This window comes from Tupaia chinensis, unplaced genomic scaffold (assembly GCF_000334495.1).
Source record: "Tupaia chinensis unplaced genomic scaffold, TupChi_1.0 Scaffold000217_1, whole genome shotgun sequence".
NCBI lineage: Eukaryota > Metazoa > Chordata > Mammalia > Scandentia > Tupaiidae > Tupaia > Tupaia belangeri.
In genome coordinates this window covers 733,690-748,042 of record NW_006159692.1, presented here as the reverse complement: position 1 = coordinate 748,042, position 14,353 = coordinate 733,690, and the positions used below count along the sequence as shown (strand labels likewise).

The 14,353-nt window shown below is 38.1% G+C and overlaps 1 protein-coding gene across 4 annotated transcripts in view; it reads left to right on the top strand.

Annotated features, from left to right (window-relative positions):
- Positions 1-6: 6 nt before the first annotated feature.
- RNLS (renalase, FAD dependent amine oxidase) overlaps positions 7-14,353 on the top strand; it is a 329,554-nt gene continuing 315,207 nt past the window's right edge. Inside the window, exons 1-3 of one of the 4 annotated variants that reach the window (XM_006147597.2) lie at positions 7-154; positions 930-1,035; positions 1,644-1,786. In XM_006147597.2, the coding sequence (XP_006147659.1) occupies positions 37-154; positions 930-1,035; positions 1,644-1,786 (367 nt within the window). In that variant the 5' untranslated portion in view covers positions 7-36. Of the gene's footprint in view, positions 155-381; positions 536-570; positions 815-929; positions 1,036-1,643; positions 1,787-14,353 lie in introns of those variants that run through there. The other 3 variants (XM_006147599.3, XM_006147598.3, XM_006147600.3) reach the window with 3 other exon arrangements.

The window sequence follows — 14,353 nt, the reverse complement described above, 5'->3', positions numbered from 1 at the left end:
GTGCGCACACGGCGCTGCCCGCGGCTCGGTCCCGCCATGGCGCGAGTGCTGATCGTCGGCGCCGGGCTGACCGGAAGCTTGTGCGCCGCACTGCTGAGGAGGGAGACGTGCGGTCCTTTACACCTGGCTGTGTGGGACAAGGCGGGGGACTCAGGTGGGTTGGACAACGGCCAAAACCCGGGAGAAGGGCCGCGCCACGCGGGCCTCAGACGTAACGTGGCCGGGCACCGCGGGGCCTGGGGAGGGAAAGCCGTGCCTCAGGCCCCGGCGGCCGGCAGCGGCCCCTGCGCAGCGCGCGCCTCGTCACGTGAGGGGAGACTTCCGCCGCCCGCGAGGAGGCCGGAAGCGGGCGATGTGGGGCGGCGACCCCTGCTGGAGCCTGGCGGCAGTCCAGAGAACACCAGGGGGCCCGTGTGTCCGCCGCGGGAGCCGGGCCTGCTGCTGCTCCCAGATACATGGAGGCTGATCGTGACCGGTCTGGGCCTTTGCAACTTTCTCCAGATTCTGAGGATCGCCAAGTGCCCGGTGGACGGAAGTCTGTCATTCTCAGGAAACCTCACTGAAATGAATGAAAGGGCTTTCGTTAATCCATTCATTCTGACATCCATTCATCATTTTGCTTTATTATTCTTCATTCATTCTTTTATTCACATTATGAAATATATGTACTACAAACAGTGGGACACTGCTGCATTACTCATGAGCCTTTTTTTCCCCTCTTGAAAAGGATTAGACAAACGCACAATTGGTGACCAGATTGTCCCTGTTAGCTACCTCCTGACAATGTTAGGTGACAAAGATTTCAATTTAAATAGTATGTTTCTTAATATATTTTTAAAGAAATCAATTTGGGGTAATCTGGGTTGAATTGTATTAATTGGAAAAGACTCATTCTAATGCGCTGAGATTTTCCTGTGGATTCATTCCAGGGGGAAGAATGACTACTGCTAGCAGTCCTCATAATCCACAGTGCACAGTTGACTTGGGTGCTCAGTACATCACCTGCACTCCTCAGTATGCCACAAAACACCAAAGGTGAGTTAGTTCCAAGGAATAGAACCAGTCTTAGTAGCTGTATGATGTAAAAAGGTGCAAGTCATCTATTTTTAACATGGTGAAACTTTGCTCTTACAACAGAAATTATTACATTATCATTGCTGGTGTTTTTAGCTGTAAAAGATTAACCTGAGTAAAGTATGAAATGCAATACCTGCATTATATGGTTGCTGTGAAGATCAAATGAAATAACATAGAGCATATATCAGTAGACTCAAATATCAGTTAGTCTGTAGCATTGAGGAATAGGACAGATAGATGTGATGGAAACCAGTCTTCTTAACTAAATATAAAATTTGTTTACTGAATATTCTGTTAAATTTAATTGACTATAATTTTGAAATACATGGAGAAATAGGTCTTTAGCTAATATCAGCCAAAGACCTATGGATTCTCAAAACTATTTCTGTTCTTCATTTGAATAAAAAGTTTTATTTAATACAAAACATACACTGAGTTGACCATCTGAAGATTTCTATTTATAATTTAGAATTATAATCTCTAAGAATTCTTGGAAGAGAATACACTATAGTATTTTAAAGCTAATCATAGTATATACTTAAATTATATATATTGATTTATTTCAGTTTTTATGATGAACTGTTAGCTCATGGCCTTTTGAAGCCTCTTACCTCTCCTATTGAAGGAATGTTGATGAAAGAAGGAGATTGTAATTTTATGGCACCTCAAGGAGTTTCTTCGATTATTAAGCATTACTTGAAAGAATCAGGTGGGAATAAGACTTTCTCTGCTTTTTTAAAAAATTAGCATTTAAAAATAAAAGTTAAATACATAATTAAATGTTCATAGGATACAGAAAGCTTAAAAAGTAGACGTTCTTCTGTTTGTCACTCAATAACTAGTTTTCCTTCCCTTAAAGCTGATAACAGCTTTCTGTGTATGCTTCTAAAAATGTTTATGTATCTATTACACTACATGGCTGTCTCTTTTTATATTAATATATTTACATATTCTTTTTAAAATTGTACACAAAAGGAATTATTTTATTTAAACTGTTTTTGTACTTTGGTTCTTTTCTTGTGTCTATTTTTGTATCAGGAAATTCAACGTGTTTCATTTATTATATACAAAATATATAATAAAATATATTATATACATCATATACTTAACTATTACCTTTCTGGTAAATATTTAAGCTATTTGAGGTAGAAAATTATTATTATTATTTTTTTTGAGAGGATTTTTTTTTCGCTATAGGGCACGTGCGCTCACCAGACAGACAGAGAGAAACATAGAGACAGAAAGCAAGAAATCACCCCCCAGGGCGGATGGTCACATTGCAATCCCTTCTCCATCCTCCTCTTGGGATCTTGGGCACGCACGCACACGTGCCCGGCGTGAGTTTTAAGCCACCGGGTTCAGGATGCGAACTGCGGTTGACTACATGGGAGTCCAGTGACATAGCCATTACGCTAACTGCTGGTTCCTGGGGTAGTAAATTATTTTTTTGCTAATAAAATATTAGTATGTGTATAACTTTGACACATATTTGTAAGCATATTTGCAGGATCAGTTTTAACAGTAGACACATCAAACGGCACATGCACTTTTGTTTTGAGTGGTTTCTTTTAGAATTTTTTCCCCTATAGGGTGTGTGCATTTGCTGTAGAGACAGAGATCCAGAGAAAGAGGGAAAGAGAAATCACTCTTCAGGAAGGATGGCCATGCTGCAGTCTATTCTGCTTCATTCTCTTCTTAGGATTTGGGGCATGGATACACACATGCCTGGCATGATTTTCAAGGCACCAGGTCCAGGACTCTTAGATGCAGACTCAGGCACATGGATCCAGCGTCTGAACCCCCACACCATATGGTGGCCGATGGCACATACATTTTAAACTTAATTAGGTTGTGTCACATATACCTCATTAATAGTGAGTCAGAATATCTCTTGCCTCACATATGAGTATTATAGAACTTTAAAATTTTTGTTAATTTAATAAGTTTAAAATGGTATCTTTTTGTGGTCTTAATTTTAATTTTCTTTTTTAAAGAATTACTTACTTAATTTTATCATGATTATTATTATCTTTTAGTTTGCTACAGAAACTGTGCTCTGTACTCACTAGAGAAAGACAGAGAGAGAGAGGGAAAATGAGAATCCAACCCACCAGGCCTGAGACTCAAACTACATTCCTCTATGTGGGAGTCCCGCACCTTAACTACCACACCACCTCTGGCCCTGATTTTCATTATCTTAATTATGAATGAGTTTGTGTGTCTGTTGTTAAATAGGTCTTAGCAATTTTTTTCTCTTGACTGTCTTATTCATAGTCTTTGTTTATTTTGTTTTTATAAAATTTTGCTAGAGGACTCTTACTTACTGAAGAGAGACAGAGAGGGAGAGTGAAAGAGAAAGGGAAAGTGAGAAAGCACTCTATGGGGAATGGTCATGCTGCAATCCATTCTTCTCCTTTTCTCCCTCCTTTTGGGATTTTGGGCATGCAAACACATGCACCTGATATGTTCATCAAGCCACTGGGTCCAGAATTTGAACTACAAAGGTTGCCATATGGGATCCAGTTGCTTTAACCACTAAGCCACAGGTTGGCCCATCCTATATTTTGTTTTGCTTTATTGCTAGAGGATATATCTATTCACCAGAGTGATCCAGAGATAGAAGGAGAAAGCAACCCTGAATGGGCAGTCATATTACAACCCTTCTCTTACATTTTTCCATCCTGTCAGGGTTTTGGGCATACACAAACCTAGACACACACAACTTGTTTTTGATGCTATCTATGCTGAGATTTGAATCATAATCAGTCATGTGAGATCCAGCTCCCTTAACCACTGGACTATGGGGCCAAGCCATCCTTTTTCCATTTTCTATGAGGTTGGAAAAGTCATGACATATTTTCCATGCAAAAATGTGTCATGACTTTGCTGATGACCTGATATTAGGGTTTTCATTAGCTCCCTGTTTATCTTATGAATGTTTTGAAGATACTTTAAAAAAAAAAAAGTAAATAGAACTTATCTCACATGGTAAATGATTTGTCTTTGTTTTTATTTTTGAAACAGTTAAGATTCTTGATTAGCATCAATCTGTAAAGTACCCAATGCAAGATCATGAGGAAAGGTATAGGATGATAACTTTTTTTTTTTGTCTTTTTTTAAAATTTTTTTTGTAATAAGCTATTTCTGGAATAATTTCTGTTTTGGTCTTTCTCATATAATATTACCTACAGAGAACCCTCACAATTCCTGATACTAGGCATGAGAGAAGTCAATTAAATTTAATACACAGTATGAGAATGTAACAAATATCACTGTGGGTTAGACCATTTCTCTATCCAAGATTCAGTCTATAATGGTGTGTTAGAGTTCTTCAGAGAAACAATTAATAGGATAACTGATATACATGTGAAGAGAGAGAAATATTTATAATAAGCAATTAGGTCATCAAATTATGGAGGCTAGCAAGTCACGGTATAAAGGGTAAGTTGGCAAGGTAGATATCCAGGAGAGCTAATGATATAGTTCTAGGCCAGCAGCCAAAAAGAGCTCATGTCTCAATTCTAACCTGAATGAGGAAAAAAGATGATGACCCAGTTCAAAGGTTATCAGGCAGGAAGAATTCTCCTTTAGCTGGAGGAAGGTCAGGCTTCTATCCTATTTAGGCTTTTGGCTAATTGATTAAGATTCACTTGTATTAGAGAGGGCGGTCTGTTTTATTCAGCCTACCAATTTAAATGTTAATCTTATAAAACAACAAAAAAATCCCTCACAGAAACACCCACAATAATCTGTGACCAGTTATCTGGGCATCCTGTGGCCCAGTCAAGATAATGCTTAAAATTAACCATCAAAGGGTCAGTAGATAACATGGTGGTTAAAGCACTGAACCCCATATGGCTGACTGAGGTGTTTGAGTCTCAGACTTGGTGACTTGAAAAACATGCCTGATGCATGTGTGTGCATGCCCCAAATCCCAAGAGGAGAAAGAATTGCAGCATGGCGATCCTCCTTGACAAGTGACTTCTAAATTTCCTCTCTCTATGACAAGCAAATGTGGCCTATGGCAAAAATCTAAAAGAAAAAAAAATCACTATCACAGAAGATAATACTATTATATATTTTGTGGAAAGTTACCATCACCTTCATATAGTGCCACCCTATCATTTTTTAAAAAAAAAATCTTATTTCCATTATGACTTTCACTTGACCCAAGTTAGGTGTGTGTACATACTAAAATCCTCAAGTACATATATTCACATGCATTTATGCATACTTACATAATCCTCTCATTCAATAAACATTTATTGAATGCTTACTATATGCCAAGTTTTAGGTACCGATGATAGAAGAACCAAAGTCCTTGCCCTCATAGAACTGATATTCTGGGAGAAGAGTATTCCTTGAATACTTTGCCCCTACTCCCTAATTTTGTTAGATTTTATGGGGAATATGTATGTTTTATCTTCTATTTTTGCTTTGACAACTCTTAGGAGAGAGATTACATTTAGTTGTTCGTTACTCACACAGACTCTAACAGTACCTTGCACATGGAATAGTTCTAATATGAGGGGACTTTTAAAAGATCATGGAAGGAAAAGTATAATTAAACATATGAGTTTATATAGGTGCAAACAATTTTGAAAGCCTTGTGTAGTTTATTTATAGTACACATTTTCCACAAACTTTTTGAAATCCTCTCATATAAGTAGTTTATACACAACAACATTTCAGTCAGTGACAGAGCACATATCCAGTGGTGGTCCAGTAAGAAGCATATAGGCAGGGGCTAGGAAGTGGCATGGTGGTTAAGGTGCTGGACTCCCACGTGGCTAACCACAGTTCTAGTTGTGGACCTGGTGGCTTGCTTTCTCACTCTGTCTCTCTCTTTCTCTCTCTGTGGTGAGCATGCATGCCCTACAGTAAATAAAATAAAACAACAACAATACTACTAATAATAAATAAGATTATATAAGTAATTCTTTAAAAAATAAAAAGAATCATACAGGCTATACTACATACATCTAAGTTTGTATACGTACACTAGATGTCCATCAGTTCTAATTTAATCAATTCTTAATGAAAAGCTTTTTACATTTTCAGTAGTCAAGGCTTTGGTGACAGTTTTTTAGATTTTCTTTTCATTATTCAAAATGTTAGTATTATTTATTTCAAATGTAACTCTTTTTTTTTTTTTTTTTTCTGCCAGAGTCTTGCTTTGTCTTAACCTTCCTGCCCAGCCTTTGGAATAGCTTGGAGCATAGGTTCATGCCACTTCACCCAGCTTTTAGGGCAGGCTAGGAATCGAATCCAGGCCTCCCATGTGGCTTCAGCCTGCCGAGTAGCAGCATCAAGTGCACATTATCATAGGCCTCAAAAAGTAACTTTCTAATAAAAGAATTATATATTCCTAGTAGAAAATTTAAGAAATACAGAAAAATAGCAGGAAAAAAATTGATGTAAATCAATAGTAAGTCTATTTTGTAACATGTTTTCTTTATGCTGTTTTAAAAATGAATTTTTATACAATTGAGTTCCAGGTTTATAGAATTTAAGTTTATGTAAACTTTTACTAATTTTAATTCTGTCTTCGTAATACTTCAAGATTTCTTTCTTTCTATTCCAAGATCAACGATTATAAGATATAGTGAAACCTATTTATAACATTTTAATTTTATCATTATATCCCATAAACATCTTTAAGGTATTTTTAAAGCTTTTTATCCTATAAAAGGTTTACAAAAACATTAAAATTTTTTCACAATATAAATTATGACAGACCCTAGAATCAGAATAACCTGGATTCAGTGTCCTGCCAGCCCTTTCTAGCTATTTAATACTAGAAAAGTTTTAAAATCTTTTGAGAAATATTTATTTCTCAATATGTGCCCACGTTTTGATTAGGTTATTTATTTTTTTGGTGCTAAGTTGTTTTAATTTCCTTAGATATTCTGGTTATTAATTCATTCCCAGATGTATCACTTACAAATATTTTCTCTCATTCTGTAGGTTGTTTCTTCACTCTGCTTATTGTTTCCTTTTCTATACAGAAAATTTTTAGTTTGATATAGTCCCATTTGTTTTTTTCATTTTTTTTTTTTTACTTTTGTTGCCAATGTTTTTGAGGTTTGCCCATCACCATGTTCTGAAGTGTTTCCCTATGTTTTTTTTAATAGTAGTTTCATAGTGTTAAGTTTTTATTTTGAGTTGATTTTTGTTTATGGTGAGAGTAGTTTCATTCTTCTGCAAACATAAGTCCATGTTTTCCAGTACCATTTATACACAATAGCCAATATATGGAATTATCTTAAGTGTCCATTAGCAAAGAATGTATAAAGAAGTGTATACATATACACACACACAACACACACATAAAAATGACTTAAATTCCATCACTTGAGATTAAAAAAAAAAAGCCTAGTTTGGAGCTATTATGTTTAGTAAAATAAACCAGGCATTGAAAGAGAAATACCACATGTTCTCACTTACGTGTGGAATCTGAAGAAAATAGCATAGAACAAGTTGATGAATGACTGTTAGAGGCCAAGAAGGATTTAGAGGAGAGTTAGAGGGTGGTTGATTAATGAAAACAAAATTACACATAGATAAGCAGAACAATTTGTAGAGTTATAGAATACAGTATAATGAATGTAGTGAACAACAATTTACTGTATATATCAGAGTAATTAAAAAAGGATTCTGGATGCTCTCAACACAAAGTAATGACAATCGGCTTAGATGGGAGTTATACTAATTACCTTATTTTAGTCAACACATGTTGTATTTTTCTACTGAAAAATCACATTGTACCCCACAAATAGGTATAATCATTCTAGGTCAGCAAAAAAAAAAAATTATAATTTTGTTTTTGTTTTGCTATAGGGTGCATGCTCTCACTGGAAAGAGACAGAAAGAAACACAGAAAGGGAAAGCGAGAAATCACCCTCCAGGGGGATGACCATACTGCGATCCCTTCTCCTCCATTCTCCTCTGAAGATTTTGGACATATGCACATACACACCTGGAATGTTTTTTTAGGCTGCTGGATCCAGGACTCAAACCACATAGTTGGCCATATGGGATCCAGGATCTTTTTTTTTTTTTTGAAGAGGTTTTTTGTTATAGGGCACGTGTGCTCACCAGAAAAACAGAGAGAGACAAAGTGGCAGAAAGAGAGTAATCACCCCCCCAGGGGGATGGCCACACCACAGTCCCTTCTTCTCCATTCTCCTCTTGGGATCTTGGGCACACACGTACATGTGCCCTGTATGAGTTTTAAGCTACCAGGTCCGGGACACAAACCATGGTTGACCACATGGGAGTCCAGCAACATAGCCATTACGCTAACTACTGGTCCTCCAGGATCTTAACCACTATGCCACTAGCTGGCTTCAAGAAAAATTTTAAAGAAAAAAAAATGCCTAAAAATCTGTACACCATTGAAAAAATGAGAGTGAAGACAGTACTTAGTACAAAACATTTTAAGGAATAAGGATGTAACGCATACTCAGATTGAGAAAATAGTAGATCAGGCACATAGTAATCTCATGATAAATGTTAATTTAAAAAAATAGTCTGGGGACCAGCAGATGACATGTTTATGTTGCTGGACTGCCATGTAGTCAACTGCTGTTCCAGGCCCAGACCTGATGGCTTAAAACTCAAACTAGGTGCGTGTGAATGTGTGCCCAAAGTCCTGAGGGGAGAATGGAGGAGAAGTGATTAAGGTTGGCCATCCCCCCAGGGGGAGTGATTTCTCACTTTCTGTCTCTCTGTCTCTCTCATGGGCACATGCACTCTATAGCAAAAAATATATATATATATATATCTCTTTTAAAAAGTTACTTTAAGGGGAACCAGCAGTTAGCATAATGGCTATGTCGCTGGACTCCCACGTAGTCGGCCGCGGTTCGCATCCCGGACCCAGTGGCTTAAAACTCACACTGGGCGCATGTGCGTGCGTGCCCAAGATCCCGAGAGGAGAATGGAGGAGAAGGGATTGCGGCGTGACCATCCCTCCTGGGGGTTGATTTCTCACTTTCTGTCTCTATGTCTCTCTCTGTGTGTCTGGCGAGCGCACACGCCCTATAGCAAAAATCTCTCCAAAAAAAAAAAAAGTTACTTTAATAAAGCTGACCTTCATATATCTCCAGTTCATAAGAAATGAAATTTCTAGGTCCCTCCAAATTCTCTGCATTTTGGACTATGGCTGAATTTACAACCTACAATCTGATGGACCAACCAGTGGTTATTAATTTGGGAGCAGACTTCCAGGGAATTAGATCTACATGGGAACTGTCTAATCTCTAATGCTTTAGAGTAGTTCAAACTTTAAAGCCACTCTCAACAAGTCAAGGGCAGGAGGACATAGACTTGTCTCTTGAGTTTATGTTCTATTTTGTTTATTGTCTTATGTGTTCACATTTACCTCACTACACAGAAAGCTGTCTTTATTGACATCGGTTTTATCCACTGTCTACCTTCTCCAATAATACAATCTCTGTGAGCGAAACATAAATTTTATTCTATTTTTAGGTGTCATTATTGCTAATGTGGGAAGATTCAAAATAGCAAAAGTGACTCCAGCCATCCTTTATCAAGTGTTAACTGTTCAACTGAGTTAGGCACTTTGCATGCATCATTCTAATTCTCATAACAACCTGTCAAGGTAGTTATCATTATTCTCATTTACTATACGAAAAATGATTCTCGGGATAACTTAAATACTTTGTCTAAGGTGTCTTGGCTAGTAAATAACAGAATTGGAATGCCCTTGACACCTTCTTATATTTTTCTATTAACTATACCCTGGAATGCTATGAAAGGTGTCCTACCTTCTGACTTAATTTATTTTGTGGGACCTCCTCTGACCTTGTTTTTTTTCCTTTGTAGTCTGAGAGATTGTCCCCTCTCACCCAGTACTAAGTGTCAGTAGACAGGTGGCTTAACAAAACAGTCTCATAGCCCCTCTTTCCTAGTTTCCCTTATTATCAACTAGTCCCCAACTCAGGGGGAAGGGGTGACTATGTCTTATTTGTTTCTCATTCTGGAAGATTGGTCACCTGATGATTCCTGCCTATGATGTGTGGAGAGTGATGTGCCAAGTGCTTTTCCTTTTTAATAATATCCCATGTTATTAAATCATTCATAAGACAATTAATTTAGCCTCTAGGACACAGAGTTATAAGGTTTTATTTGGTTTAGCCTACCAATAAAAAAGACTACTGTTGCATTTGTTTGTTTTTATTTTATCAACTGACTTAAAAGGGGCATTAATTAGCTAGCAATTGGAGAAAGTCAGCATGTACAATATAACTTCTTAGAGTTGATTTATTAGAAAAGATGGTTTTAAGTTGCAGATGGTATCAGCTTGGATGGTTTCTGTCTGGTAAAATTTACTTTTATTAGTCTCTCCTTTTACACTTTTGTGTTTATTTTCTTTCTAAAATTGAAGTAGGGGAAGTGAGCCTAGGTTCTATCTCACTTTTTCTCTCGGGTGGATGATTATGAGACCCATCCCTTAGAGTATCTTTCTAAAGAAGTTAGAGGACAGCATACAGACTCTGGGTAGGCTTTTTCCTTTTTGCTTTAAGCAGTGTGTTTGATTTGGGGTTATTTACATCTCTTCATATTCTATCTCAGCAGTTCTGATTGCCATTCACTAAAACCTAGTTGTGAGAAGTTATAGGAAAAAATACATTTAGTTTTATCCTTAAAAAGGAGTAGGGCTGGGGATAGAATTAAATGAGTGTAACTGAAACACATTTGCTTTTGTAAAGTGTTGAAACATTCTTAGTCTTCTGAAATCGTATGGAAATCCACAGATTTTTAAAAATTCTTCTTAACTATTATGTGCTGGTGAAACAGCAAAAAAACAAGTGATATGGCCCCTACTTGTAGTGTAGCAGGGGAAAAGACATTAGACTAATTATATATTTTTATAAAGGGTCCATAATAGACGCTAAGAAAAAAGAAAGAGAGTATTGTGAGACTTAGAGGGCATGTAATAAAAAAGATCTAGAGATGACTCTGAGGCCTGGTGGTTAAGGCAGCCTTGCCACATAGCCAAACATGCAGTTCAAGTCTTGTCCCTGGCAACTTGAAAAACATATCTGGTGTGTATACGTGTATGCCCCAAATCCCAACAGGGCAGACAAATGGATGAAAAGAGATTGTAGCATGACCATTACCCAGTGGGGCATGCTTTCTCACTTTCCTTCTTTCTCTGTCTCTCTGTCTGCCTGTGATGAATGCATGTGTCCTCTGGCAAAGTTAAAAAAAAATAAAAAGATCTAATCAGAGGAATTGGGAATGATGTGTCAAGAAAAGCATCTCTAAGGAACTGATGTTTTCATGGGTGAGCAAAAGTGAACTAGATCGAGAGCTGAATAATGAGGGTTCTCTGCAGTGGGCATATCAAGTTGGAACTGTCCTGAAGCTGGAGGAGGTTAGTGTAGCCAAGGAATCAAAAGATCTTTGTGACTGGAGGGTAATTAAAGTGGGAGAAAGTGGTAAGAGATGGAGCTCCGGACTAAGGCAGTGCCAAATCATAAGGATCTTTGTAAGCAACATTAAAGACCTTATGCTTTCTTTTCTCCTTTTTTTTGGAGATATTTTTGCCATAGGGTATGTACGCTCGCTAGAAAGACAGAGAGAGACAGAGAGACAGAAAGCGAGAAATCACCCCCCAGGGGGTATGGCCACATTGCATTCCCTTCTCGTCCATTCTTCTCTCAGGATTTTGGGCACGCGCACACATGCACCCGGGTCCAGTACTTGAACTGCAGTTGACTACATGGGAGTCTAGCAACATAGTCATTACACCAACTGCTGGTACACTTATGCTTTCTTAAGTGCAGTGTGAAACCAATCCATGGGTTTTATGCAAGAGAGGGACATGATCAAATTTACTAAGCTCAGAAGTGGCTGAAGAAAATTTATCTAGGTCTCTAATTATTTTAAGATGGAACTTTCCAGAGCCTATAAATTTTTAACATGATCTTTATGTAAGTTCTTACAGGTTAAATACCCTTCATATGAAATATTTGGGACAAGAAATGTTTCAGAATTTTTTTTTAATTTTGGAATATTTGCAAATGCATAATGCGATAACAGGCCAGTGAGGTGGAGTGGTGGTGAAGGTGGTTGGATCCCACATAGCAGACTGCAGTTCAGGTCTCGTAGCTGGTGGTTTGAATAACATGCTGTGCATGTGCATGTGTGCCCACAATCCTGAGAGAAGAGTTGAGAAGTGATTGCAGTGGGAACCAGCAGTTAGCATAATGGCTATGTCGCTGGATGCCCACGTAGTCGAACGCGGTTCGCGTCCCGGACCTGGTGGCTTAGAACTCATGCCGGGCACGTGTGTGTGTGCGTGCCCAAGATCTTGAGAGGAGAATGGAGGAGAAGGGATTGCGGTGTGACCATCCCCCCTGGGGGGGTGATTTCTCGCTTTCTGTCTCTTTCTCTCTGTCTGGTGAGTGCATGCGCCCTATAGCAAAAACCTCTCAAAAAAAAAAAAAAAGAGAAAGAAGTGATTGCAGTGTGGTCATCCTCCTGGGGGGAAGGGGGGAAGAAGGGGCAAGGGGCAGTACTTACTCATTTTTTCTCCCTTTCCCTCCCTGTCTGTCTTTGTTGAGGTCAAGCGCCTGACAGCAAGAAAAAAAGAAAGAAAGAAAGAAAGAAAACAAAATCATGGGGATGGGACCCAACTCTAAAGATGAAATTTATTAATGTTTCATATATGCCTTATTCACATGGACTAAAGTTGCGATTTTATACACTATTTTTGTATTGCAGCATTTTGACTGTGACCTGTTACATGAAGTTAGGTGTAGAGTTTTCCACTTATGGCATCAATTAGAGCTCAAAAATGTTCACATTTTAGATTTTGATCTTTGGGATTAGGAATGCTCAACCTGTTACTGCTTTCACCAGAAATGCTACTTTCCCAGAAACTTCACTCCTAGAAGTTGGAAAGGAAGGCTTCCTGTTTAATAATATCAGTTCCCCTGCCTTTTAGTAAATACTACTTCTTAAGGTATTTGTTTGTTTTGTTTTGTTTTTGCCAGATGCAGTGTTAGATTTGGGTCTATCCATCTACTCCAATGATTCTCATACTTTAATTTGGCGTTTATCATAACAAGCCTGGAAAGTTTGCTAAACACAGATTGCTGGGCCCAGTCCCCAGAGTTTCTGGCTCAGTCGTGTTTGCATGGTGCCTGAAAATATGCATTTCTAGTTTTCAGGTGCCACTGGTGCTGCTGGGCCTGGGATTCATACTTAGATAAAGACTGACATACACCTTACAGAACATCTTGTGGCTATTTGGATACACTTCCACGACATTCAGCTGGGACTTGGAAAGTTTTCTAGGCTAGTGAACTCAACCTCCTCAAATACACATACCAAGAACAACATAATGATTTTTGCAAAGGAATATTATATGAAAGCATAAATGAATAAAACATACAGAATCAGTTAACTTAGCTGAGGTCTAGCCGTAGGCTAAGTGAAGCAAGTGGGGTGAGACATCCTAAATAAGTAAAACAGTGAAGCAGAGCTATTTTGATGGGAATAAAAGAGATGGTGGATGTGAGTTGAAAGCATTGATTATTTCCAATGATTATTTGTACCTTCTCCAAGCAGGAGAAAAGTTCTCAGGCACATTGGAACACTATCTATTGTACAGTCTATTGCTCTAATCTTTGAACAGAATGATGTCCATGATCTCTAATAGATATTGACCCTTTGACCTTGTTAGCATCCTATTTCTTCTAATATTGCATTTGATTTAAACAATTTGAATGCTTAGTCTGGTGTGCATTATTCTAGGGACAGTGAAAGAGACAAAAGTATGGAGACTTAACCTGGAAAAGGCTAGAGAATTATTGGATAAATGAAATGTAACTAAGTCATGCAAACATTTTTAATTTATGTCAGAATAAGTGGTAAAGGTAGTGATGGCTGACGATGTCATAGGAATGATTACATTGAGCTGGAGTGGCGACATAAGGGAAGTTTCATGGATAAATGTGGACTTAAACTGTATGTTTAGTGACTAGGAACATGAGATGACCCAGGCAATGATAAACATACTCTTTTGGTGTGTCTTATTTTCTTGTTTCATTTTTCATCTTTTTCTGTAAATGAGGCTGAATTAAAGTAGATTTTTTTTTTCCTTTTTTTGGAGAGGTTTTTGCTATAGGGTGCGTGTGCTCGCCAGACAGACAGAGACAGACAGAGAGATAGAAAGTGAGAAATCACCCTCCAGGGGGGATGGCCACACTGCAATCCTTTCTCCTCCATTCTCCTCTCA